General features: G+C 39.6%; 1 protein-coding gene across 1 annotated transcript in view; it reads left to right on the forward strand.

Moving 5' to 3' along the window:
• RFC3 (replication factor C subunit 3) overlaps nucleotides 1–27216 on the forward strand; it is a 61162-nt gene that overhangs the window by 13405 nt on the left and 20541 nt on the right. The window contains exons 4-6 of the mRNA XM_075851712.1: nucleotides 994–1091; nucleotides 2272–2453; nucleotides 3245–3381. Coding sequence (XP_075707827.1) covers nucleotides 994–1091; nucleotides 2272–2453; nucleotides 3245–3381 — 417 coding nt within the window. The remainder of the gene's footprint in view (nucleotides 1–993; nucleotides 1092–2271; nucleotides 2454–3244; nucleotides 3382–27216) is intronic.

The following is a 27216-nucleotide window of genomic DNA, read 5'->3' on the forward strand; positions in this document are numbered from 1 at the left end:
CAATTTTCACCAATAAACACTGAATATATCGTGCAAATTTTACCAGAATCGCTTGGATAGGTTTAAGCATTCCGACGTTATTACCACATAAATTGAAATATGTCAGATTTGAAAAATGGGCTCTGAGCCTTAAGGCCCAAACTAGGCTTCGTCCTTAAGGGGTTAATGAGCAACTGGTTCACTCTGTCCACAAACTCCTGAACCTTTGGGAGAGTCGGCAGGCTCCAAACCGCATCTCGGACATGCAGCCTAAAAAGGGTTTTATTGTGCACACGTAGGAAAACATAAAACCTTTTACATATTTGGTATCCCTGTAATTGGTCCGACCCATAGAATAAAGGTAACATGTTATTTATGCCGCATAGTGAACGGCGTAAATTTATAACGCGAAAAACAATGCTGAAGTAGCGGTTTATTTTCAATTTTCTCCTAAAATAAAGTTAATATATTATACGCATCCAAAAATGGTGCAATTGAAAAATACAACTCGTCCCGCAAAAAACAAGCCCTTGTGCGGAATAAGAAAAAAGTTATGAATCTTGGAATGTGACAGTGAAAAAACAAAAAATAATCCTTGGTCATGAAGGCCAAAAAACGCCTGGTCATTAAGGGGTTAACCTAGTCATGTACAACTGTTAGTAAGATTATAATGTCAGGGCGGGGAGGCAGGGACTCCTAGCATCATAGATAATTATGATACTAGGGGTCCGGGAAATTTGTCCGACATACGGTCCGTATCTCACGGATAGAACACGGCCGTGTGAGGCAGGCCGTAGCCTCCAAATGTAGACAGGATTTCTGTTAATCACTGGCAAAGCCCTCAAAGTATATTAAAAAAAATTGCATAACTTTTCATTCTACAACGATGAATCTTTATATAAGACCTCACAGCTCCTTTAATGTTGTCCCCCAACGAGAGCGATGCTTTAATCCTACTTTATATAACATCTCCTTAGCGTGATGTTTGTTTTAATGTTGTTGTATATTTTCCAGTGACGCTGGTAATAGTGATCGTGTTGTGATCCAAGAGTTATTGAAGACACTCGCCTCATCACAGCAACTTGAGACAAGCACTCAAAGGGATTTTAAAGGTAAATATTATCTAAATTTAAGTAAAGTTTGATTTGTACCTATGTATTTATATCCATGAATGTTCGAGCCTTTCCCTTTGAAACATTGCAGGTCAGGATATGCTTGAAGAACAGTATCAAGTAATCGACTGCTACAACATAACTTCCCTTCTATCCCTTTCACTGCTGGTGTTTGCTTATAATTTCCTTGATACGTGAATAGGCGGCTGTGTGATTCCTGCCCGTGAATTCATGGACCCAGTTTCCTTCGGCTTCTTTCACACCACCCTTAGTATACGTTTACCTTTCTTCTGTCAGAAGGAGAGGATCAAAAGATCAAACGGAAAGCAGCGGTTCCGTTAGAATTAGTATTGATTTTAATGGTAATTCTTGTTTCAGTTGCTTTCCGTTTGTCTCCGTTCACTTGGTTTCCATTGTTTGTTTTTGACTAAAGCAAAAGTGCAGCCTGCAGAACTTTTTGTTTCCATGAACAAAAAACGGAAATCTAGCGGACTGAGACAAACGGAAAGGACGACAGACTAATTTACGGATGTATGTCTGTGCCATAGAAATGATCCACAAAATATAGAACATGTACAAATCTTATCCGCAATTGCGGCACGGACTCGTCTATATGTAGCCGTCAGATCCGTATTTGCGGACAGTAAAAACCCTTACGGCGGTGTGCATGAGGCCTAATCTTATGTATACTACTTCCACTGAAGAAGTTGTTTGATAAAACAGAAGGTACCTGAATCTTTGAGTCCTTAAAATGTCCCCATGTTCATGAACGTATTTTTGCGGCCGCAATTCACCCGCAAGTCATTGCAGCTCCCGTATTATTTTGGTTTGTTTCATGACTTGAGAAATATAAAGAAACACCATCCTAGTGTAGATTACAATACTACGGGACATTTCATTTTTTTATTGTTGTGGCTGGGCAATCAGAGAGTATGTAATTAATGTAATTAAACATCAAGAGGGTTATTTTTATTTTTTTTCTTCTATCATGTTGAGATATTGTAGATGGTTGTCCAGCTGCATGACACTTCAATCAGTGAGATGACCTTCTAGGACCCTGGATCATAGATAGCCAACGCTTGTTCACCATGCAATACCCAGGGCTTACTACTGGACCATAAAATAGAACTAATTGCTGGTAAAGTGTCATCACTTACACGTTTTATTTTACTCTGTGCAGTTGTCCTACTAACCGAAGTGGATAAACTTACTAAAGATGCTCAGCATGCTTTGAGAAGAACCATGGAGAAGTATATGTCTACTTGTCGACTTATTTTATGTTGTAATTCCACATCAAAAGTAATCGCTCCTATAAGAAGCAGATGTTTAGCAATTCGTGTGCCGGCACCAAGTCTCGAAGAGGTAAGATTGATCCTGCCTAAAAAGTGTTATTGTTTTTTACATTCAAAAGCGTGTGCTATATCTTTACACTCAGTGGCCACTTTTTGTTTTGAAACACCTCCTTTGTTGCTTTCATGTACTGTCCACATGATGGTTTGTGTACTGCTGTAAATCTGAGCAAGCAGAACTATGGTGTAAAGCAGGGGGTGACAGAGACCTGAAGCTTGAGCGTCTGGTAAGAAAAGTGTTTCCAGACTACCGCAGGTTGTAGTTAGACACTTAAGGGGTTGTTGCTTTGGATATTTCCTACATGTTAAGTGTCCCATGACCATAAGCTGAGCACAAAGTGCTCCATTGCTGTGTCCCACAGTTGATCAGCTGCAATCTGTGGGGAAACCTGGCTGTAAGTGTTCGATTTCCCTGCAGTGCCTATTCATATTAATGTGTAATACATGACAGGTCCTCCAGAGCGAGAGATGCTCTAAGTTACTGCTTTTCATTCTGGCCAAGAGATGAGAATCTCGAATAGTGGACTGCCCTTTAGTAACTCAGAATACCCTAAAACTGTATATGAATTATTATATATATATTTTTTTTAAAGTAGACCACCCCTTTAAGGCAAACTGCAGTCACTGAGTATAGCTGTGCCCTAATAGTGCCAGTACTAAACAGTAGCCAAAACTGAAGGCAGTTACCAGTTATGCATTACCCAAAGGTAGGGACTTGAATACAATGTTAAAAACCACATCTGGATATTTGAATTAATGTAAAAAAAAATTCAATTTGGAATTTATCATAGCATTTCTTTGCAGATATGCACAGTTCTATTTAATGTGTGCAGGAAAGAAGGACTTTCTCTACCACAAGAACTTGCTCGTAAGATTGCAGAGAAATCTGGCAGGAACCTTCGAAAAGCCATTCTCATGTGTGAGGCTTGTCGTGTTCAACAGTATGTATATAATTTTTTTTATAGGCAGGAAGTCTCACCATTTAACTTCTGTATGTATCGATATCTATTTGCAGTCATATTGAGTGTTTCCATTTAGTCTCCCATGACGGCACACTAGGAGGATGATTGCTTGACCTCTGCAGGTTCAGGAACCGATTGAGGTTAAAAGGGCCACACCCCACCAGTGTATTTCCTGTCCGTACAGGAGTCAGGATGAAGAGAGGATCCTCTATCCCTAAGGGGGGGGGGATCGAACGCAGGCTCTAACCTTAGACGTGGAGTTCAGGATCGGGGGTCTCCTCCTTCCTACTGAGATTCTACTTGGGGGCAGTGTGCCTAAGGGTTCCCCTCCCCCTTGTCGAAGATACCACCCGTCCGCCTGCGGTGACGTGAGACTAACGCTGGAGGGAGTGAAGCACTTCCGCCGGCATTCCTACCCACGTGGGGTTTCAGCCAGGCGGCCAACATCCGGTGGAAGTGGCGTCAGACGACCGCGGGGATGGAAGTGACGTCGCAGGCGGGGACTGCATTGTAACGCGGAGCAGGTAAATGACCGTCTTGTTCAGTACAGATTGCCACGTGCATACTGCTCTTGAGGCCTGTGTTTCCCAGCATGTCTGTTCCTGGCACCGATTTGGTGGGGTCCCAGTTTACAGATTCTGAGGTCTCCTGCCCATTTACTGTGAGTTTCCCCATTGGGATAATACCTGCCATGTTAATGTAATCTATACTAGCTGGGTCTCCCTCTCTCATTTATTAGGTGGAGAAAGAGAGGGATTCCAAAAACCGAAGCATGGAGAGCTTAGAAGATCCAAAAAGTGTGCTACGTGCTCGAAGAAGCTGGCAGACGCATACAAAACACAGCTATGTTCATCATGCATTAATAAACTAATCAAAGATGAACAACCTTCCCCCATGAATGACTTAGGTTTCATGATTAAAGAGGAAGTACAGTCCTCCCTATCATCTATACAGCCTCAATACGCGGCCACTCCTCCCCTGTATAAAAAAGGCAATGTTAGTGAACGAAGCCCCATCTGATTCAGACACTGATGGGGCCCTCTTGCTCTTTTAAGAATCCAGAGGACATAGACAAATTGGGGTCACTAGATCCTGAAGTGGATCAGGGCGATGAGAAGAAATATTATTTTTCCCCTGAGGATATGAATGATTTACTAAAGGCAATCGGGTACAATGAATATCGAGGGGGTTGCAAATCAAAAAAACGACTAAATGTAATGAAAATTAAGAGTTAATAAATGAGGAATGGAAGGACCCAGAAAGAAGGTTTGGAGTCTCCCGTGAATTTAGGAATCACCTCCTTTTTGATCAAGAGGATACAGGCATCTGGGACGAGATCCCTAAAGTAGATATTCAGATGGCAAAGGTGGTTAAACAAACATCCTTGCCAAGTCTGATTGTCTCCTAAAAAAGGCCTGGTAAACAGCAATGTTTAGCATGAAGGCTAAGATAGCAACCGCTTCAGTAGCTAGAACCCTATTTGTTTGGCTGGGTGAGCTAGAGAATAACCTCAAGGTAAAGCCACGCAGGGACCAATTAGCGGAGTCAATTCCTCGCCTAAAAGCAGCTACAGGTTTTCTAGCAGATGCCTCAACGGAATGCATCAGGTTTGCAGCCAAGGAAGGGTCCCTCACCAACGCCGCAAGAAGATCTCTGTGGTTAAGATAATGGCAAAGGGGAGATACCCGTTCAAAAAATAGGCTTTGTAACATCCCTTTTAGGGGGGAATACGTTTTCGGCTCAGACCTAGACAAGATCCTAGAGAAGGCGGCAGATAGGAAAAAGGGATTTCCAGAGGTTAAACTAACTAGAAGGAAGTTTCCCTTTCATCCCCAAAGACCCCAGAGTGAGAACCATAGAGCGAAAGGAAAGACCGGTCGCTGGAATTATCCAAGAGGGGGGAGGGGTAGAGGATTCTTGCTCAATCCAAATAGACAAGAAAACGGTCCAGGTCGGAGGTAGGTTGTTAAAATTCTACAGTCTATGGAACAATATCACCCAGAACAAATGGGTCCTAGACATAAGCCAGACAGTTCAACCTCTCAACAACTGGATAGTTTACAGGAGGTTCAAGATGGAATCAGTAGCATCCACCACTCCCTTAATAAAGAAAGGGGCTTACATTTGCACCCTAGATCTAAAGGACTCTTACTACCACGTCCCAATTCATCCCTCCTCGCAGAGATTCCTGAGGTTTGCAGTAATGGACTCGACAGGCCAAATGGTCCATTACCAATTTACAGCTCTCCCCTTCAGAATTTCATCTGCCCCAAGGGTATTCACAAAAGTTACGATAGAAGTGATAGCTTCATTTCGCAGAAAGGGAGTTGTTATAGTCCCCTATATGGACGACTGCCTAATTACAGCAGAGACTCAGGAGATTCTTTCCACTCAGGTAAAGCTAGTGACAAGCCAACTAGCAGAACTAGGTTGGATCATAAATCAAAAATTAAACTTGATTTCAGACACTCGGATGAAATTTCTATTGGTCATACTGGACTCTACCCTACAGACGTCCTTGTTACAAGGAGAAAAAAGGTATATAGTCTCCAATATCAGGAATTTCAAAAAGCCACCTCTTACAAAATAAGAGCGGCAATGAGTATACTAGGTCAGAGGACAGCCTGCATTCAGTCGGTGGCCTGGAGCCAAAACCATTCCTGTCTACTCCAGAAGTGGATACTTTCCTCATGGGACAAAAAGCAGTTGTCCCTAGATCGGAAGATAAAGATACCTCAGAAGATTAAAACTTCCCTATATTGGTGAACAAAGCACTCAAATCTCAGGAGGGGTGTAATTTGGCATCAGTCTCCTCAATCCTAGGTCTGACAGATGTAAGCAAAGAAGTTTGGGGAGCCAAACTCCCAGACAAGTATATTCAGGGGACCATAGCTGCTCGATCCTCAAATTACCGAGAACTGCGAGCAGTCTGGGAAACAATGAAATAAAGTTCCATCACCTTTCAAAACAACCATGTCCGAATACTATCCGACAACATGACGACAGTATCTTTTCTGAGACACCAGGGGGATACCAGATCTCCCACTCTGTTCTCACTATCTCAAAGAATATTCTTTTGGGCAGAGGAAAACCTGCGTTCTCTATCAGCTGTCCACCTAAAGGGGTTGGCGAATACGGAGGCAGATTTTCTCAGCCGAAAAAACCTAGATCCGAGCGAATGGTCGCTAAATCAGGAAGTCTTTCTTCAGATTACACGGCTATGGGGGTTTCCTCAAGTGGACCTGTTTTCAAACAAATTGAATTGCAAAACAAAATCTTTTCTTTTCTCTAAACGCACAGGATCGTCCCCTAGTCATAGATGCTCTATCCCAGCCTTGGGACATGGATCTAGCATACGCCTTTCCACCACTTCCGCTGATATCAAGGGTTCTTCAAAAAGCTTTTCAAGGAAGATCTGGAACTCATTTTGATTGTTCCATTCTGGCCAAAAAAGGCCTGGTTTCGAATTCTGAGGGAATTGGCACTGGAAGATCCTATAGAACTTCCTTTATAACCAGATCTCTTAGTACAAGGACCATTACGACACCAAAATCTACAGAACCTTTGTTTAGTAGCCTGGATCCTGAAGGGGCACTGCTCAAAGAAAGGGGTTTATGCCAGAAGGTAATAACCCTAAAAGCTAGTCATAAACCGGTTACGTCTGCAACTTACCTAAAGGTTTGGAAAAATCTACCTCCTGGTGTGGAGACCAACCCCCGGAAAAGAATCATCCTGTCATCCAGCAAATTTTGGACTTTTTACAGCAGGGGTTGGATCTAGGTCTTAGACCAAGCACCCTCCAAGTACAGGGCTCAGCCCTTAGTAAATTTTTTGACCTCCAACTGTCAGAACACAGGTGTGTGAAAAGGCTCATGTCTGCAGCCTCAAGATTAAGGCTGACCATTAGACAGTCATCCCCGCAATGGGAGCTCTTCGTTGTCCTCAGGGCCCTAATCAAACCCTCCTTTGAACCAATCGAAGACATAGACATTAAACACTTGTCCCTTAAAGTTGCCTTTCTAATAGCAATAAGCACAGCAAAGAGACTGGGGAAAATACAGGCGCTGTCCACAGACGAACCGTACCTTAGGATAACGGACGACAATATAGTACTAAAACTGGATCCTAATTTCCTTCCAAAGGTCGTATCTGTTTTTCATTGAAATCAGGAGATTGTCCTTCCTTCATTTTGTCAGAACCCCAGGACTCAAAAACAAGAATAATTTAGAAGGGAAGTCTTACAATATTTACAAGTTACTGCAGATTGGCGGAAAGACTCCAACCTCTTGGTCCAATTTTGGGGGAAGAAAGGACAGAAAACCTCAAAAGCTACTATTGCTAGATGGATAAAGACCACAATTAAAATTTGTTATTCTCTAGGGAAAGTCAGTTCCTGTAAACATCAGGGCCCATTCCACCAGATCCACAGCTTCATCATGGGTAGAAAGGGGAGGAGCTTTGCTAGACCAGATTTGTATGGCAGCTACTTGGGCTAACTCTCTTACCTTTGCAAAACATTATAGGCTAGACCTTTCATCCAGTAGAGACTTAGCCTTCGGCCGCAAAGTACTCCAGTCGGTAGTCCCACCCAAAACCATCTAATTTGGTATTCCCCTAGTGTGCTATCATGGGGGACGAAATGGAAAGTAAGAATGTCTTACCGGTAATTCCGTTTCCTTGAGTCTTCCATGACGGCATATATTTACCCACCCTACCTTCTTAGTGGTACGTGAAGTTAACAGAGTTAGGATTAGCTAGTTTCCTTCCGGTGTTTGATATGGTACACACTGGTGGGAGTCTGAGGGTGGGGCCCTTTTAAACTCTCTCTGTTCCTGTCCCTGCATAGGTTAAGGGATCATCCTCTTAGTGTACCGTCATGGGGGACTCAAGGAAACCGAATTACCGTTAAGACTAATTCTTACTTTTTTGGGGGGAACTTAGACTAACCACACATTTCTGATTTATATAGCAGATGTAGAAAGTTGAAAATAAAAAATTATGTAATTCATTTAACTACAATAAATTTCCATTCTCTTGAATGGTGCGTCGCAGAGCGTGCGTGTGTGCGTGTGTGCGTGTGTGTGTGTGTGTGTGTATCTATCTGTAGCAGAGCTGAGTGTGTGTGTCTGTGTAGCAGAGCTGAGTGTGTGTGTCTGTGTAGCAGCGCTGAGTGTGTGTCTTTGTAGCAGCGCTGAGTGTGTGTCTGTGTAGCAGAGCGGTGTATGTGTCTGTAGCAGAGCTGTGTGTGTGTGTCTGTAGCAGAGCTGTGTGTGTGTCTGTAGCAGAGCTGTGTGTCTGTAGCAGAGCTGTGTGTCTGTAGCAGAGCTGTGTGTCTGTAGCAGAGCTGTGTGTCTGTAGCAGAGCTGTGTGTCTGTAGCAGAGCTGTGTGTCTGTAGCAGAGCTGTGTGTCTGTAGCAGAGCTGTGTGTCTGTAGCAGAGCTGTGTGTCTGTAGCAGAGCTGTGTGTCTGTAGCAGAGCTGTGTGTCTGTAGCAGAGCTGTGTGTCTGTAGCAGAGCTGTGTGTGTGTCTGTAGCAGAGCTGTGTGTGTGTCTGTAGCAGAGCTGTGTGTGTGTGTCTGTAGCAGAGCTGAGTGTGTGTGTCTGTAGCAGAGCTGAGTGTGTCTGTAGCCGAGCTGAGTGTGTCTGTAGCCGAGCTGAGTGTGTCTGTAGCCGAGCTGAGTGTGTCTGTAGCCGAGCTGAGTGTGTCTGTAGCCGAGCTGAGTGTGTCTGTAGCCGAGCTGAGTGTGTCTGTAGGAGAGCTGAGTGTGTCTGTGTAGGAGAGCTGAGTGTGTCTGTGTAGGAGAGCTGAGTGTGTCTGTGTAGGAGAGCTGAGTGTGTCTGTGTAGGAGAGCTGAGTGTGTGTGTGTAGGAGAGCTGAGTGTGTGTGTGTGTGTGTGTAGGAGAGCTGAGTGTGTGTGTGTCTGTGTAGGAGAGCTGAGTGTGTGTGTGTCTGTGTAGGAGAGCTGAGTGTGTGTGTGTCTGTGTAGCACATGTGGCTTATGCATGGGCGCCGCTGATCCTTCATAGCCGCTTATCAGCTGTTTTGAAGATCGGCGGCGAGCACCACCCCATACACACACACACACTTCCCCCTAAACATGCAACTACGCCCCACACAACCTTCTTTTTTTTAGGCAACACACTTTTTAATAACGCTTGCTTAAAAAACGAACGGCTCGCTTTCCCATTGACTCAACATTTCTTTATTTACCCAACGCGTTGTATGTACTAGCAGCGCATTTTACCAATTATGTAAATAAAACGCGTAATCAAGCTGTTTTTTTTATGTGGTTTTAGGCACGTAAAATGCGCACAAAAAAACGTGTCAAATACACGCCGTGTGACCTGTCAACTGAAAAGTCATTCACTTCACTTTCATTATTTTAAGGGTATGTTCACACGCAATGGTTTCAGACGTTTTTCGGGCCGTAAACATCCTGAAAAATCGGAATCAGAACGCCTACAAACATCTGCCCTCTGTGTTCAATGGGAAATCCGGCGTTCTGTTCCGACGCGGTGTTTTCCAAAAACGGCACGTTGGGATGTTTTTGGAGCAGTTTTTCATTAACTTTATAGAAAAACGGCTCAAACAACGCTGCAAAAAACGCGAGTTTGATTTAAAAAATGGCTGAAAATCAGGAGCCGTTTTCCCTTTGTCTAGTAAGTGAGTGAACATACCCTTAGTCTTTTGGTGTATCCTATAGCTTCTGCATTTGTACAATCATACCCAAAATGGCAGCCGGACACTGCTTAGCAATTTGAAGACACCTTTTCCTGGCTTGTAGGAGGAGTGGTGCGATTCCCTCCCACATTTACGGCAGCTGTGAGTCAGGCTGCTTTGCCTTATTCACCTTGCTGTAATTCTGGGAAGTGCTCCCTCTGGTGGCCAACATTGGAAAACATGTAAAATTATTATTTAATTTTTAATTTCCACCATGTGGAAGAAAACAAAAAATGCTGCAAAAAACGTAAAAATATAATAGAAGTAAGTAACTTACTTAAAAAAAAAAGGTTTAATGCCTCATGCACACGAACGTATTTTTTCCCTCCCGTAAATACTGGCGTAAATACGGGTCCTTGGTCACACGTATTCGACCCGTATTGCACCAGTATTTACGGGCACGTTTTCGCTGCAAAATTGCACTGCACTAATCGGCAGCCCCTTCTCTCTATCATTGCAGGATAGAGAGAAGGGGCAGCCCTTTCCGAGGTAAAAGTAAAAGAAATTCATACTTACCCGGCCGTTGCCTTGGTGACGCGTTCCTCTTGACATCCAGCCCGACCTCCCTGGATGACGCGTCAGTCCATGTGACTGCTGCAGCCTGTGATTGGCTGCAGCGGTCGCATGGGCTGAAACGTCATTCCGGGAGGCCGGACTGGAGGAAGAAGCAGGGAGTTCTGGGTAAGTATGAACGTCTTTTTATTTTTTTTATTTTTTTTCACAGGTTGATCTATATTGTGATCGGTAGTTTTTGTCCAGGGTGCTATGGGCCTGCCCGTGCCGTTATTACAGCCTGAAATAGGACATGTTCTATATTTTTCAACGGCACGGGCACCTTCTTGTAAGCATACGGGGAGGTACCCGTGGCCAATAGAAGTCCATGGGCCCGTAAAAACGTGCTGAATTACGGGCGTTTTTAAGTTCGTGTGCATGGGGCCTTATTCGCGACACATTCCCTTTAAAAACAAAACCCCAAAAATAATGGAGGAATCAGTTTTTTCCAATTTCAGCCCGCAAATTATTTTTTTTTCAGTTTCCCAGTACATTATAAGGTACTTTAAATGGTGTTAATAGAAATTACAACTCTTCCTGCAAAAAATAACCTTCAGATCACTATTGATGGAAAAATAAAAAAGTTATGGCTCTTAGAAGGCGGGGAGTGAAAAATGAAAAAGCAAAAATTGATATGTCCTGAAAGGGTTGAGTAATTTCTAATAAAAATACCATGTATGACCACCTATGGGGTATTGCCGTAATCGGGAGAAGTTTCTTTACAAATTCTTTTCCTCTTTTTTATCCCTTGTGAAAATTAAAAAATGTCAACGTTTTAGTGGACAAAAATGATATTAATTTTCACTACCTAATTCCACTAAATTCTACAAAATACCTGTGGGGTCAAGATGCTCACTATACCCCTAGAAAAATTCCTTGAGGGGTGTAGTTTCCAAAATAAGGTCACTTTTGGGGGGGTTTCCACTGTTTTGGCCCCTCTAGGGCATTGCAAACCCGACATGGCACTGAAACCCATCCAGCAAAATCTGCGCTCCTTCCCTTCTGAGCCATGCAGTGGGACCAAACAGCAGTTTATTACCACACATGGGGTATTGCCATAATCAGGAACAATTGCTTTACAAATGTTGGGGTGCCTTTTCCTCCTTTATTCCTTGTAAAAATGAAAAAATTCTATTTTTCCACAGAAAAAAAGGTGGTTTTCATCTTCTCAGACTAGTGTCTCACAGAACTCAGAGCAGTCTGGGAGACACTAAAAACTGTGTCTCTTCCTCTTCAAAATAACAGTGTTAAGATACTGTCCGACAACATGACGACCGTGGCCTTTCTTCGGCACTACGGGGGTACCAGGTCTCCCACGATGCTGGCTTTATCTCAAATAATATTTTGTTGCGCAGAATGGAATATTCTCTTTCAGCCATTGACCTGAAGGGTTCAGAAAACATGGAGGCAGATTTTCCCAGCAGAAAAAACCTAGATCAGGGTGAATGGTCTCTAAACCAAGAGGTCTTTCTCCAGATCACGTACCAATGGGGATATCCTCAGGTAGACCTTTTCGCGAACAGACTAAATTCCAAAACAAATTTGTTCTTCTCCTTAAACCCTCAGGATGTTTCTCTAGGTATAGATTCTCTGTCCCAACCTTGGGACATGGATCTAGCTTATGTCTTTCCACCGTTCCCATTCATATCAAGAGTCCTTCAAAGAGTCTACAGGGAAGATCTGAAACTAATTCTGATCGTCACGTTCTGGCCAAAAAAAATGCTTGGTTCTCGATTCTAAAAGAATTAGCACTGGAAGAACCTATAAAACTTTGTTTAAGACAAGATCTTCTATTACAGGGGCTGCTACGACACAATCTCCAGAACCTTCAATTATCTGAATGGATCCTGAAGGGACACTACTTGGGGCCAAAGGCCTATCTCTCAAAGTAATAACCCTCAAAGGGTTTACCTAAAAAAAAATTAAGCGTTTTTCCTATTGGTGTGGAGACCAACCCCCGGACCAAAGTCATCCTGCCATACAGCAGATTCTGTACTTTTTACAACAGGGACTGGATCTAGGTCTTAGACCTAGTACCCTCAGAGTTCAAGTCTCCGCCTTGAGTACATGCTTTGACATCCAACTCAAGAACACAAGTGGGTGAAAAGATTCACGACTGCAGCCTCAAGACTGGGACCAACTATTAGACCAACATCTCCACAATGGGAGCTTGGCATTTTCCTCAGGGCTCTAACCAGATCTCCCTTCGAACCAATAGCTATCATAGACATCAAACAGAAAAAATGTTTGGGAGGGTTCCTCCAGCTCACCTTATCACATCAATGGACTTGCGCACGGGTCCTCGTGTCGGCACACGTATGGAGTAGAAGGAAGATAAAGAAAATGGATCCAGCGCTGAGTCCTCTGAAGTCTTTTTGTTAAAAGGAAACTATTTCCAAGTTTTATTGTAGAATTATCAAAAAATTAAAAACAATAGCATGATAGGAAAATATTCTCAGATAGAATGAGGATTTATGGCAGTGTAAGCGGTGCCTACGCGTTTCTGACGCTTGCAGCGTCCTTAGTCATGGCTTTTACAAAATCGCTTAGTCAGTCTAGGATTTTATAGCCAGTCTATTTTTAGCAATGGTTAATTGCGGGTCAAAGTAGGGAACTCCCTGGTATACCTTGGAACGCAAATCACTTCCTGACAGGAAGGAATGGAATAAAGCTAAACATGAAAAAACAATAAATTACTTGTCGAGTGTTTTCCATATTATTCCACAATTACAACAAGAATTTATGAAAGATTAGCTGTTTGTAAGGTATGACTATATGTACTGGTTTTTATGAAAAGATATATAGTGTACTTTCCTTGCGGGGTTTTCCTACGAGAGATTTTTTATTTTTTAACTATAAACAAACTGACTGAGAATATGTTAGTATGAGAATAAAGAGTAAAAAGGTTAAAAGATGTTAATCAAAATTGAAGGAGACTTATTTGAAGACTGAAAAATATTGATCAGATTGATTATTAAACAACGTAATTAGAATTAATTAGTATGTGAGAAATCTATGTGATATGATTCGTCATGTCACAAAGAGTAAGTATTAAATAAATTTGGTTGGGCATATTATTGTATGTAGAGAGATTCGTTATGTTTCGTAATTATAACGGCTATCTCGTTGGCCGGAGAAATACAATGCTCCGCTTTGACTCAAACTAGCTAGTGTACTTGAAACGTAAATCTGATGATTTTATTTGGATTATTCTAAAAAGTCAAGGTGTATTTTCACCAAAAAGATTAACATTTTGTATACATAAATGGAGTCTCAAATTAATATTATATGTAGATTATTGAGTGTGTGGTGAAACCACTACGTCATCGGTCCATTTAATATGTTAAATTAATAGGGAGGAGGGCTGTCAGATACCTCAAAACATTATCACGTTTCACGAAAAGAAGCTAAAATGACATGATGTATGTGTGACCGGCATCAGGCCACCCAGAAATATGTCTTAGTCCCCTAAATCAACAGGACCAAAACCATGTCCCTCAAAGAGAAAAACCCAGGGACAGCTCTCTAAGACAACTCTCGCAATATAAGTATGGATTAATTTTGTATTATATTGAGCAAAGAAAGATATACTGTACTGATTATTTATTGAAATTATATCGGCTGTCTCTTTGTCCGAAGAAATACAAGATTCTGCTATGACTAAAACTAATTTATCGAGATATTTTTATCAATAACCCTAAAAGAATTGGGTATTTGATCTAAGTGATGTATGTATTTACGGTGTGAGTAAATATCTTAGGAATGAAAACGTGTATTGTTACCAGTGATATTAAAAATACTACGTACATAAATGGGGTCTCGTATTGATATTCTTTATAGATTATTATATATATCGATGTTAATTTGTCCGTGGTAAAACCACTACGTAATAGGTCCAATTTAATTTTATTGTATTAGTGGGGGGGGAAGATTTGTCAGAATATCCCAGATCATTGTCACTCTATACAGAGAGAAGCTAAAGTGACATCACACGTATGTAACCCGCTACTAGGCCAATCGGAAATATGTCATGTTCCCCTGAATCAACAAGTCCATGTCAGAGTTCCTCCCAGAAAAACCCGGGGATGGCTATCGGGAACCAATCGCGCGATGTAAATATAAATAATTTTTTAATATTTGGGCGAAGGGAAATATACTATACTGGTTATTAATTTTGTATGAAGGGAGTTTGATATTGGAGAATATTTATACTTTGTTGAAAATATAAACTAGAGGTTTAAATATAAAGTTTGAAGTTTATAGTGAAGTTCCCGTTTGTTACTACTTGTTTAATTACTGATTGGTGGATAATTATTTCGTCAGTATGTATTTGTAGCAAAAATTTGCAAAGACTAATATCTTTTATTTTAAAAGAGAAAGTTGTTGATTTACTATAATTTGGGTCAGAAAATAAGTGTTGGTCAATAGTGGAACATCAAATCTCTCCTTAGATTAAGACCATTGGGTGTTCGCGTTTGTAACCTGTATATCCAGAAGGCCTCTCTAGTATGTGTCTTGTATTTAATGTCCCCTCCTCTTCTAGGTGTGTGAATTTTCTCAATACCATAACATATAAAGTAGTTAATTGATCTGTTATGATGTTCCACAAAATGCTTCGCTGCATTCGATATATTTAATATATTTGGGTTGCGGATATAGCCTAAATGTTCGAGTATTCTAGTTTTAAGTTTTCGATTGGTACATCCAATGTATTTGAGATTGCATTGTGTGCATTCTACGATGTAGATGACTGATTCCGAATTGCAATTTATATAATTTTTGATGGTGAAAGTGTTAGAGTTTGTGGAGTTCCTAAATACTTTGGTCGGAAATGCATACTGACAAACTTTGCAAATTTTTTGACCACATTTATAAAACCCTTTTTGTTCAAGCCACGTGGACCTGGGTGAGTTGGAACTGAAAAATGAAGGGGATAAAGAACTGCTGAGGGAGGGGGCTTTGCGTGCCACCACTCTGTAACCCTCTCTTAGAATATCTGCCAGTATCTCATCCTCCATTAACATAGGGAGACGTTTAGTAACTATCTTCTTAATGTTGTTGAATTGGTTACTTTGGCCCAGGACCAGGGTCGGTTTGTTTGGTTCTGGAATGGAATATGCTTGTTTGTGTGATAGAAGAACTTCTCTAGTTTTTTTGGAGGTAATGTTGGTTGCTCTCTCAAGTGACCACTGTGGGTATCCTCTTCTATGCAATCTACTGATGATTTGTTGCTGTTCCAATTTGAATTGGGTGTCAGAACTGCAATTGCGTTTTGCTCTATGAAATTCTCCTACTGGAATGGAAGTGATGGTTGATTTAGCGTGATTACTGTGAGCATGTAAGATTGTATTACCCGCTGTGGGTTTCCTAAAAGTTTTGGATTGTATTGGTGCATGATTGATGCCTGTTAGTTCTAGATCTAGAAAAGTTATGGTATTGCTATTGTGAGAAAATGTAAACCTTAAATTGGAGGAATTGGAATTTAAATACTCAACAAAATCCGGTATGGCAGATACAGTCCCCTTCCAAATGAAGAGGAGATCATCTATGTATCTGCCATACCAGTGGATGCTGTCACCGAATGGATTTGACATGGAAAAAATTGTGGTCTCCTCCCACCACGCCATCACAAGGTTGGCTAGTGAGGGGGAGAATTTGGCACCCATGGAGACTCCCCTTAACTGCAAATAAAAAGTGCCGTCAAAATGAAAATAGTTGTGGGTCATCAAAAAAGATAATACTTGTAAGATGAAAATCTGAAGCTGGTCGCTATAGTCACTATGCATATTCAAGTGATGTTTAACTGATATATAGGCGATGTGATGTGGGATGCTGGTGTATAGTGATGTCACGTCGCATGTTAACCATGTATAATTTTCAGACCATGTTTCATTGTGAAAGGCACGAAGTACGTCCGCTGTGTCCTTGAGGTAACCTGGTGTATGTTGTGATATGGGCTGTAACAGGGAATCAAGCCACTCGGATGTTTTTTCCAAGAGGGAGCCTATGCCTGACACAATAGGTCTCATTGGTGGAGGGAAAACATTTTTGTGAGTTTTGGGGAGTGCGTGCATGATAGGTGTAATTGGATGATTAACATACATATACTCAGATTGTTTTAATGTTAATGAACCAGTTTGGAGTCCTGTATCTAATAGATGTTTAATTTCTTTTTGGAATTTTGATGTAGGATTGTCCTTCAAAACTTCATAGGTACCAAGATCTGCCAATAGTTCTTTAATTTGGGTTTTATAATCGTCCTTATTCATGATGGTGATGCTCCCGCCTTTATCAGACATTTTGATAACAATGTCCTTGTTTTCTTGAAGGGTTTTGATTGCCTTTTTGAGGTTATTGGATATATTCTTAGGTTCTTTTGACTTGTCCTGGGTATCTAGTAGATGTTGTAAGTCCTTTTCTACAATTGCTTGGAAGCGGTCCATATTGTCAGTCCTTGAAGTAGTGGGATAGAATTTAGTGTTTGGCGTCTTGAAATTGTTTGAAATGTAAGTATCCCTGGGTTGTGATTCTGTATTCAAGTTTTCCAAGCAAATGAGGGTCCTGGATTCTTCAAATGAGAGGGTATGATGGATAGGTATATCCTTTATTCCTTCGATATTTTGTACTGTCGTGGATGTCTCTTCTGTTGTGGTGATCACATCCTCTTGCTTAATTACATGTGTCTTAGAGTCTTCCATATAAAAATGCCTTTTGACAGTCAAGTTTCTGACAAATTTATTAATGTCCATTAGGGTTCCAAAGAGGTCAAAGTTTAGGCTGGGAGCAAAATTTAAACCGAGGGATAATACCTCTGCTTGCTCTTTGGTGAGTACTGTGTTGGAGAGGTTAATGATACTCAAATCGGATACAGGTTCTTGCGAGATCGGAGGCGACGGCTCTGTTCTTGATCCGTGTTTATGTTTACGGCCGCCCCTCCTTCCCCGTTTTTTGGTGTATATTTATTTTTTTCAAAAATATGCCTAGGTTTGTATCCTCTAGTGTTTTCGGTGTCAGATCCATCATTGTCGCCCTCAGCTGAGTCAAATTCAGTGGAACTGAAACTCACGCGATGTTGGTAGTTTCCATAATTTTTGCGGCGTTGTCGTTGTTTCAGAATAGGTTTTGTTTTGTTGTATATTTTCGTACGATTCTTCCACTCATATACTTGATTGTTGGCATAATCGTGTAAGTCCCGCTGGAATTTGGTTCTTTTAATTTCAGCTATGGACTTATCCACCTTGTCTATGTTTTGCGTAGTACGTGTTTCCAGTGCGACAAATTCAGGTGAGCTGGGGAATGAATCCAGTTTTGTTTTGGATCTGGAAATTTCCTCTTTTAATTCCACAAGCTTGAACTCTTCCTGTTGTATAATAAGTTCCATCAATTTTAGGGAACAGTTTGTGAGGGTCTGATTCCACTCTTTGCAAAAATCATCAGAGTAATTGAATGATGGAGTTTTTTTCAGACGTAGGCCTCTGGGTATCATTTCTTTTGTGCAATAATTTTTAAGGGTTGTTAAGTCCCACCATATTTTCGCCTCTTGTATCATAGATTTCTCTAATGAATGGAACATATCTTTCATTTCAAAATCTGTTTCACCACTGTTAGTTGTATTGCCGAACACTCTGGCAGCCATTTCAGATCGAGTTTGATATGTATCAGAAGCCATGGTATAACAAGAATAATAGTTACTCGTTGGAAAATGATTTATATACAGTTATTTCAAAAGTCTTCACTTCAAAAATAGAGAGTGCAACCGCACTATGGTTTAAAAACAAAGAAAATAGGCCACTGAGCTAGGTATAATCTGGCAGTATATTGAGAATGAAAACAACTTTACTTCTTTAATCTCTTATTGTGTAAGTAAGACTGCCGTCATAAACCCCATGAAGATCAACAACGTTTGACATCACAATGTGTGGGAATATCTGTAAATTCCTATTCGATAGGAGCACGCAAGGAAAAACCGAAGTAGATAGAAAAAATGTTTGGGAGGGTTCCTCCAGCTCACCTTATCACATCAATGGACTTGCGCACGGGTCCTCGTGTCGGCACACGTATGGAGTAGAAGGAAGATAAAGAAAATGGATCCAGCGCTGAGTCCTCTGAAGTCTTTTTGTTAAAAGGAAACTATTTCCAAGTTTTATTGTAGAATTATCAAAAAATTAAAAACAATAGCATGATAGGAAAATATTCTCAGATAGAATGAGGATTTATGGCAGTGTAAGCGGTGCCTACGCGTTTCTGACGCTTGCAGCGTCCTTAGTCATGGCTTTTACAAAATCGCTTAGTCAGTCTAGGATTTTATAGCCAGTCTATTTTTAGCAATGGTTAATTGCGGGTCAAAGTAGGGAACTCCCTGGTATACCTTGGAACGCAAATCACTTCCTGACAGGAAGGAATGGAATAAAGCTAAACATGAAAAAACAATAAATTACTTGTCGAGTGTTTTCCATATTATTCCACAATTACAACAAGAATTTATGAAAGATTAGCTGTTTGTAAGGTATGACTATATGTACTGGTTTTTATGAAAAGATATATAGTGTACTTTCCTTGCGGGGTTTTCCTACGAGAGATTTTTTATTTTTTAACTATAAACAAACTGACTGAGAATATGTTAGTATGAGAATAAAGAGTAAAAAGGTTAAAAGATGTTAATCAAAATTGAAGGAGACTTATTTGAAGACTGAAAAATATTGATCAGATTGATTATTAAACAACGTAATTAGAATTAATTAGTATGTGAGAAATCTATGTGATATGATTCGTTATGTCACAAAGAGTAAGTATTAAATAAATTTGGTTGGGCATATTATTGTATGTAGAGAGATTCGTTATGTTTCGTAATTATAACGGCTATCTCGTTGGCCGGAGAAATACAATGCTCCGCTTTGACTCAAACTAGCTAGTGTACTTGAAACGTAAATCTGATGATTTTATTTGGATTATTCTAAAAAGTCAAGGTGTATTTTCACCAAAAAGATTAACATTTTGTATACATAAATGGAGTCTCAAATTAATATTATATGTAGATTATTGAGTGTGTGGTGAAACCACTACGTCATCGGTCCATTTAATATGTTAAATTAATAGGGAGGAGGGCTGTCAGATACCTCAAAACATTATCACGTTTCACGAAAAGAAGCTAAAATGACATGATGTATGTGTGACCGGCATCAGGCCACCCAGAAATATGTCTTAGTCCCCTAAATCAACAGGACCAAAACCATGTCCCTCAAAGAGAAAAACCCAGGGACAGCTCTCTAAGACAACTCTCGCAATATAAGTATGGATTAATTTTGTATTATATTGAGCAAAGAAAGATATACTGTACTGATTATTTATTGAAATTATATCGGCTGTCTCTTTGTCCGAAGAAATACAAGATTCTGCTATGACTAAAACTAATTTATCGAGATATTTTTATCAATAACCCTAAAAGAATTGGGTATTTGATCTAAGTGATGTATGTATTTACGGTGTGAGTAAATATCTTAGGAATGAAAACGTGTATTGTTACCAGTGATATTAAAAATACTACGTACATAAATGGGGTCTCGTATTGATATTCTTTATAGATTATTATATATATCGATGTTAATTTGTCCGTGGTAAAACCACTACGTAATAGGTCCAATTTAATTTTATTGTATTAGTGGGGGGGGAAGATTTGTCAGAATATCCCAGATCATTGTCACTCTATACAGAGAGAAGCTAAAGTGACATCACACGTATGTAACCCGCTACTAGGCCAATCGGAAATATGTCATGTTCCCCTGAATCAACAAGTCCATGTCAGAGTTCCTCCCAGAAAAACACGGGGATGGCTATCGGGAACCAATCGCGCGATGTAAATATAAATAATTTTTTAATATTTGGGCGAAGGGAAATATACTATACTGGTTATTAATTTTGTATGAAGGGAGTTTGATATTGGAGAATATTTATACTTTGTTGAAAATATAAACTAGAGGTTTAAATATAAAGTTTGAAGTTTATAGTGAAGTTCCCGTTTGTTACTACTTGTTTAATTACTGATTGGTGGATAATTATTTCGTCAGTATGTATTTGTAGCAAAAATTTGCAAAGACTAATATCTTTTATTTTAAAAGAGAAAGTTGTTGATTTACTATAATTTGGGTCAGAAAATAAGTGTTGGTCAATAGTGGAACATCAAATCTCTCCTTAGATTAAGACCATTGGGTGTTCGCGTTTGTAACCTGTATATCCAGAAGGCCTCTCTAGTATGTGTCTTGTATTTAATGTCCCCTCCTCTTCTAGGTGTGTGAATTTTCTCAATACCATAACATATAAAGTAGTTAATTGATCTGTTATGATGTTCCACAAAATGCTTCGCTGCATTCGATATATTTAATATATTTGGGTTGCGGATATAGCCTAAATGTTCGAGTATTCTAGTTTTAAGTTTTCGATTGGTACATCCAATGTATTTGAGATTGCATTGTGTGCATTCTACGATGTAGATGACTGATTCCGAATTGCAATTTATATAATTTTTGATGGTGAAAGTGTTAGAGTTTGTGGAGTTCCTAAATACTTTGGTCGGAAATGCATACTGACAAACTTTGCAAATTTTTTGACCACATTTATAAAACCCTTTTTGTTCAAGCCACGTGGACCTGGGTGAGTTGGAACTGAAAAATGAAGGGGATAAAGAACTGCTGAGGGAGGGGGCTTTGCGTGCCACCACTCTGTAACCCTCTCTTAGAATATCTGCCAGTATCTCATCCTCCATTAACATAGGGAGACGTTTAGTAACTATCTTCTTAATGTCGTTGAATTGGTTACTTTGGCCCAGGACCAGGGTCGGTTTGTTTGGTTCTGGAATGGAATATGCTTGTTTGTGTGATAGAAGAACTTCTCTAGTTTTTTTGGAGGTAATGTTGGTTGCTCTCTCAAGTGACCACTGTGGGTATCCTCTTCTATGCAATCTACTGATGATTTGTTGCTGTTCCAATTTGAATTGGGTGTCAGAACTGCAATTGCGTTTTGCTCTATGAAATTCTCCTACTGGAATGGAAGTGATGGTTGATTTAGCGTGATTACTGTGAGCATGTAAGATTGTATTACCCGCTGTGGGTTTCCTAAAAGTTTTGGATTGTATTGGTGCATGATTGATGCCTGTTAGTTCTAGATCTAGAAAAGTTATGGTATTGCTATTGTGAGAAAATGTAAACCTTAAATTGGAGGAATTGGAATTTAAATACTCAACAAAATCCGGTATGGCAGATACAGTCCCCTTCCAAATGAAGAGGAGATCATCTATGTATCTGCCATACCAGTGGATGCTGTCACCGAATGGATTTGACATGGAAAAAATTGTGGTCTCCTCCCACCACGCCATCACAAGGTTGGCTAGTGAGGGGGAGAATTTGGCACCCATGGAGACTCCCCTTAACTGCAAATAAAAAGTGCCGTCAAAATGAAAATAGTTGTGGGTCATCAAAAAAGATAATACTTGTAAGATGAAAATCTGAAGCTGGTCGCTATAGTCACTATGCATATTCAAGTGATGTTTAACTGATATATAGGCGATGTGATGTGGGATGCTGGTGTATAGTGATGTCACGTCGCATGTTAACCATGTATAATTTTCAGACCATGTTTCATTGTGAAAGGCACGAAGTACGTCCGCTGTGTCCTTGAGGTAACCTGGTGTATGTTGTGATATGGGCTGTAACAGGGAATCAAGCCACTCGGATGTTTTTTCCAAGAGGGAGCCTATGCCTGACACAATAGGTCTCATTGGTGGAGGGAAAACATTTTTGTGAGTTTTGGGGAGTGCGTGCATGATAGGTGTAATTGGATGATTAACATACATATACTCAGATTGTTTTAATGTTAATGAACCAGTTTGGAGTCCTGTATCTAATAGATGTTTAATTTCTTTTTGGAATTTTGATGTAGGATTGTCCTTCAAAACTTCATAGGTACCAAGATCTGCCAATAGTTCTTTAATTTGGGTTTTATAATCGTCCTTATTCATGATGGTGATGCTCCCGCCTTTATCAGACATTATCAAAAACCCAAATTAAAGAACTATTGGCAGATCTTGGTACCTATGAAGTTTTGAAGGACAATCCTACATCAAAATTCCAAAAAGAAATTAAACATCTATTAGATACAGGACTCCAAACTGGTTCATTAACATTAAAACAATCTGAGTATATGTATGTTAATCATCCAATTACACCTATCATGCACACACTCCCCAAAACTCACAAAAATGTTTTCCCTCCACCAATGAGACCTATTGTGTCAGGCATAGGCTCCCTCTTGGAAAAAACATCCGAGTGGCTTGATTCCCTGTTACAGCCCATATCACAACATACACCAGGTTACCTCAAGGACACAGCGGACGTACTTCGTGCCTTTCACAATGAAACATGGTCTGAAAATTATACATGGTTAACATGCGACGTGACATCACTATACACCAGCATCCCACATCACATCGCCTATATATCAGTTAAACATCACTTGAATATGCATAGTGACTATAGCGACCAGCTTCAGATTTTCATCTTACAAGTATTATCTTTTTTGATGACCCACAACTATTTTCATTTTGACGGCACTTTTTATTTGCAGTTAAGGGGAGTCTCCATGGGTGCCAAATTCTCCCCCTCACTAGCCAACCTTGTGATGGCGTGGTGGGAGGAGACCACAATTTTTTCCATGTCAAATCCATTCGGTGACAGCATCCACTGGTATGGCAGATACATAGATGATCTCCTCTTCATTTGGAAGGGGACTGTATCTGCCATACCGGATTTTGTTGAGTATTTAAATTCCAATTCCTCCAATTTAAGGTTTACATTTTCTCACAATAGCAATACCATAACTTTTCTAGATCTAGAACTAACAGGCATCAATCATGCACCAATACAATCCAAAACTTTTAGGAAACCCACAGCGGGTAATACAATCTTACATGCTCACAGTAATCACGCTAAATCAACCATCACTTCCATTCCAGTAGGAGAATTTCATAGAGCAAAACGCAATTGCAGTTCTGACACCCAATTCAAATTGGAACAGCAACAAATCATCAGTAGATTGCATAGAAGAGGATACCCACAGTGGTCACTTGAGAGAGCAACCAACATTACCTCCAAAAAAACTAGAGAAGTTCTTCTATCACACAAACAAGCATATTCCATTCCAGAACCAAACAAACCGACCCTGGTCCTGGGCCAAAGTAACCAATTCAACGACATTAAGAAGATAGTTACTAAACGTCTCCCTATGTTAATGGAGGATGAGATACTGGCAGATATTCTAAGAGAGGGTTACAGAGTGGTGGCACGCAAAGCCCCCTCCCTCAGCAGTTCTTTATCCCCTTCATTTTTCAGTTCCAACTCACCCAGGTCCACGTGGCTTGAACAAAAAGGGTTTTATAAATGTGGTCAAAAAATTTGCAAAGTTTGTCAGTATGCATTTCCGACCAAAGTATTTAGGAACTCCACAAACTCTAACACTTTCACCATCAAAAATTATATAAATTGCAATTCGGAATCAGTCATCTACATCGTAGAATGCACACAATGCAATCTCAAATACATTGGATGTACCAATCGAAAACTTAAAACTAGAATACTCGAACATTTAGGCTATATCCGCAACCCAAATATATTAAATATATCGAATGCAGCGAAGCATTTTGTGGAACATCATAACAGATCAATTAACTACTTTATATGTTATGGTATTGAGAAAATTCACACACCTAGAAGAGGAGGGGACATTAAATACAAGACACATACTAGAGAGGCCTTCTGGATATACAGGTTACAAACGCGAACACCCAATGGTCTTAATCTAAGGAGAGATTTGATGTTCCACTATTGACCAACACTTATTTTCTGACCCAAATTATAGTAAATCAACAACTTTCTCTTTTAAAATAAAAGATATTAGTCTTTGCAAATTTTTGCTACAAATACATACTGACGAAATAATTATCCACCAATCAGTAATTAAACAAGTAGTAACAAACGGGAACTTCACTATAAACTTCAAACTTTATATTTAAACCTCTAGTTTATATTTTCAACAAAGTATAAATATTCTCCAATATCAAACTCCCTTCATACAAAATTAATAACCAGTATAGTATATTTCCCTTCGCCCAAATATTAAAAAATTATTTATATTTACATCGCGCGATTGGTTCCCGATAGCCATCCCCGGGTTTTTCTGGGAGGAACTCTGACATGGACTTGTTGATTCAGGGGAACATGACATATTTCCGATTGGCCTAGTAGCGGGTTACATACGTGTGATGTCACTTTAGCTTCTCTCTGTATAGAGTGACAATGATCTGGGATATTCTGACAAATCTTCCCCCCCCCACTAATACAATAAAATTAAATTGGACCTATTACGTAGTGGTTTTACCACGGACAAATTAACATCGATATATATAATAATCTATAAAGAATATCAATACGAGACCCCATTTATGTACGTAGTATTTTTAATATCACTGGTAACAATACACGTTTTCATTCCTAAGATATTTACTCACACCGTAAATACATACATCACTTAGATCAAATACCCAATTCTTTTAGGGTTATTGATAAAAATATCTCGATAAATTAGTTTTAGTCATAGCAGAATCTTGTATTTCTTCGGACAAAGAGACAGCCGATATAATTTCAATAAATAATCAGTACAGTATATCTTTCTTTGCTCAATATAATACAAAATTAATCCATACTTATATTGCGAGAGTTGTCTTAGAGAGCTGTCCCTGGGTTTTTCTCTTTGAGGGACATGGTTTTGGTCCTGTTGATTTAGGGGACTAAGACATATTTCTGGGTGGCCTGATGCCGGTCACACATACATCATGTCATTTTAGCTTCTTTTCGTGAAACGTGATAATGTTTTGAGGTATCTGACAGCCCTCCTCCCTATTAATTTAACATATTAAATGGACCTATGACGTAGTGGTTTCACCACACACTCAATAATCTACATATAATATTAATTTGAGACTCCATTTATGTATACAAAATGTTAATCTTTTTGGTGAAAATACACCTTGACTTTTTAGAATAATCCAAATAAAATCATCAGATTTACGTTTCAAGTACACTAGCTAGTTTGAGTCAAAGCGGAGCATTGTATTTCTCCGGCCAACGAGATAGCCGTTATAATTACGAAACATAACGAATCTCTCTACATACAATAATATGCCCAACCAAATTTATTTAATACTTACTCTTTGTGACATGACGAATCATATCACATAGATTTCTCACATACTAATTAATTCTAATTACGTTGTTTAATAATCAATCTGATCAATATTTTTCAGTCTTCAAATAAGTCTCCTTCAATTTTGATTAACATCTTTTAACCTTTTTACTCTTTATTCTCATACTAACATATTCTCAGTCAGTTTGTTTATAGTTAAAAAATAAAAAATCTCTCGTAGGAAAACCCCGCAAGGAAAGTACACTATATATCTTTTCATAAAAACCAGTACATATAGTCATACCTTACAAACAGCTAATCTTTCATAAATTCTTGTTGTAATTGTGGAATAATATGGAAAACACTCGACAAGTAATTTATTGTTTTTTCATGTTTAGCTTTATTCCATTCCTTCCTGTCAGGAAGTGATTTGCGTTCCAAGGTATACCAGGGAGTTCCCTACTTTGACCCGCAATTAACCATTGCTAAAAATAGACTGGCTATAAAATCCTAGACTGACTAAGCGATTTTGTAAAAGCCATGACTAAGGACGCTGCAAGCGTCAGAAACGCGTAGGCACCGCTTACACTGCCATAAATCCTCATTCTATCTGAGAATATTTTCCTATCATGCTATTGTTTTTAATTTTTTGATAATTCTACAATAAAACTTGGAAATAGTTTCCTTTTAACAAAAAGACTTCAGAGGACTCAGCGCTGGATCCATTTTCTTTATCTTCCTTCTACTCCATACGTGTGCCGACACGAGGACCCGTGCGCAAGTCCATTGATGTGATAAGGTGAGCTGGAGGAACCCTCCCAAACATTTTTTCTATCTACTTCGGTTTTTCCTTGCGTGCTCCTATCGAATAGGAATTTACAGATATTCCCACACATTGTGATGTCAAACGTTGTTGATCTTCATGGGGTTTATGACGGCAGTCTTACTTACACAATAAGAGATTAAAGAAGTAAAGTTGTTTTCATTCTCAATATACTGCCAGATTATACCTAGCTCAGTGGCCTATTTTCTTTGTTTTTAAACCATAGTGCGGTTGCACTCTCTATTTTTGAAGTGAAGACTTTTGAAATAACTGTATATAAATCATTTTCCAACGAGTAACTATTATTCTTGTTATACCATGGCTTCTGATACATATCAAACTCGATCTGAAATGGCTGCCAGAGTGTTCGGCAATACAACTAACAGTGGTGAAACAGATTTTGAAATGAAAGATATGTTCCATTCATTAGAGAAATCTATGATACAAGAGGCGAAAATATGGTGGGACTTAACAACCCTTAAAAATTATTG

The sequence above is a fragment of the Rhinoderma darwinii genome, chromosome 2 (genome assembly GCF_050947455.1).
Source record: "Rhinoderma darwinii isolate aRhiDar2 chromosome 2, aRhiDar2.hap1, whole genome shotgun sequence".
NCBI lineage: Eukaryota > Metazoa > Chordata > Amphibia > Anura > Rhinodermatidae > Rhinoderma > Rhinoderma darwinii.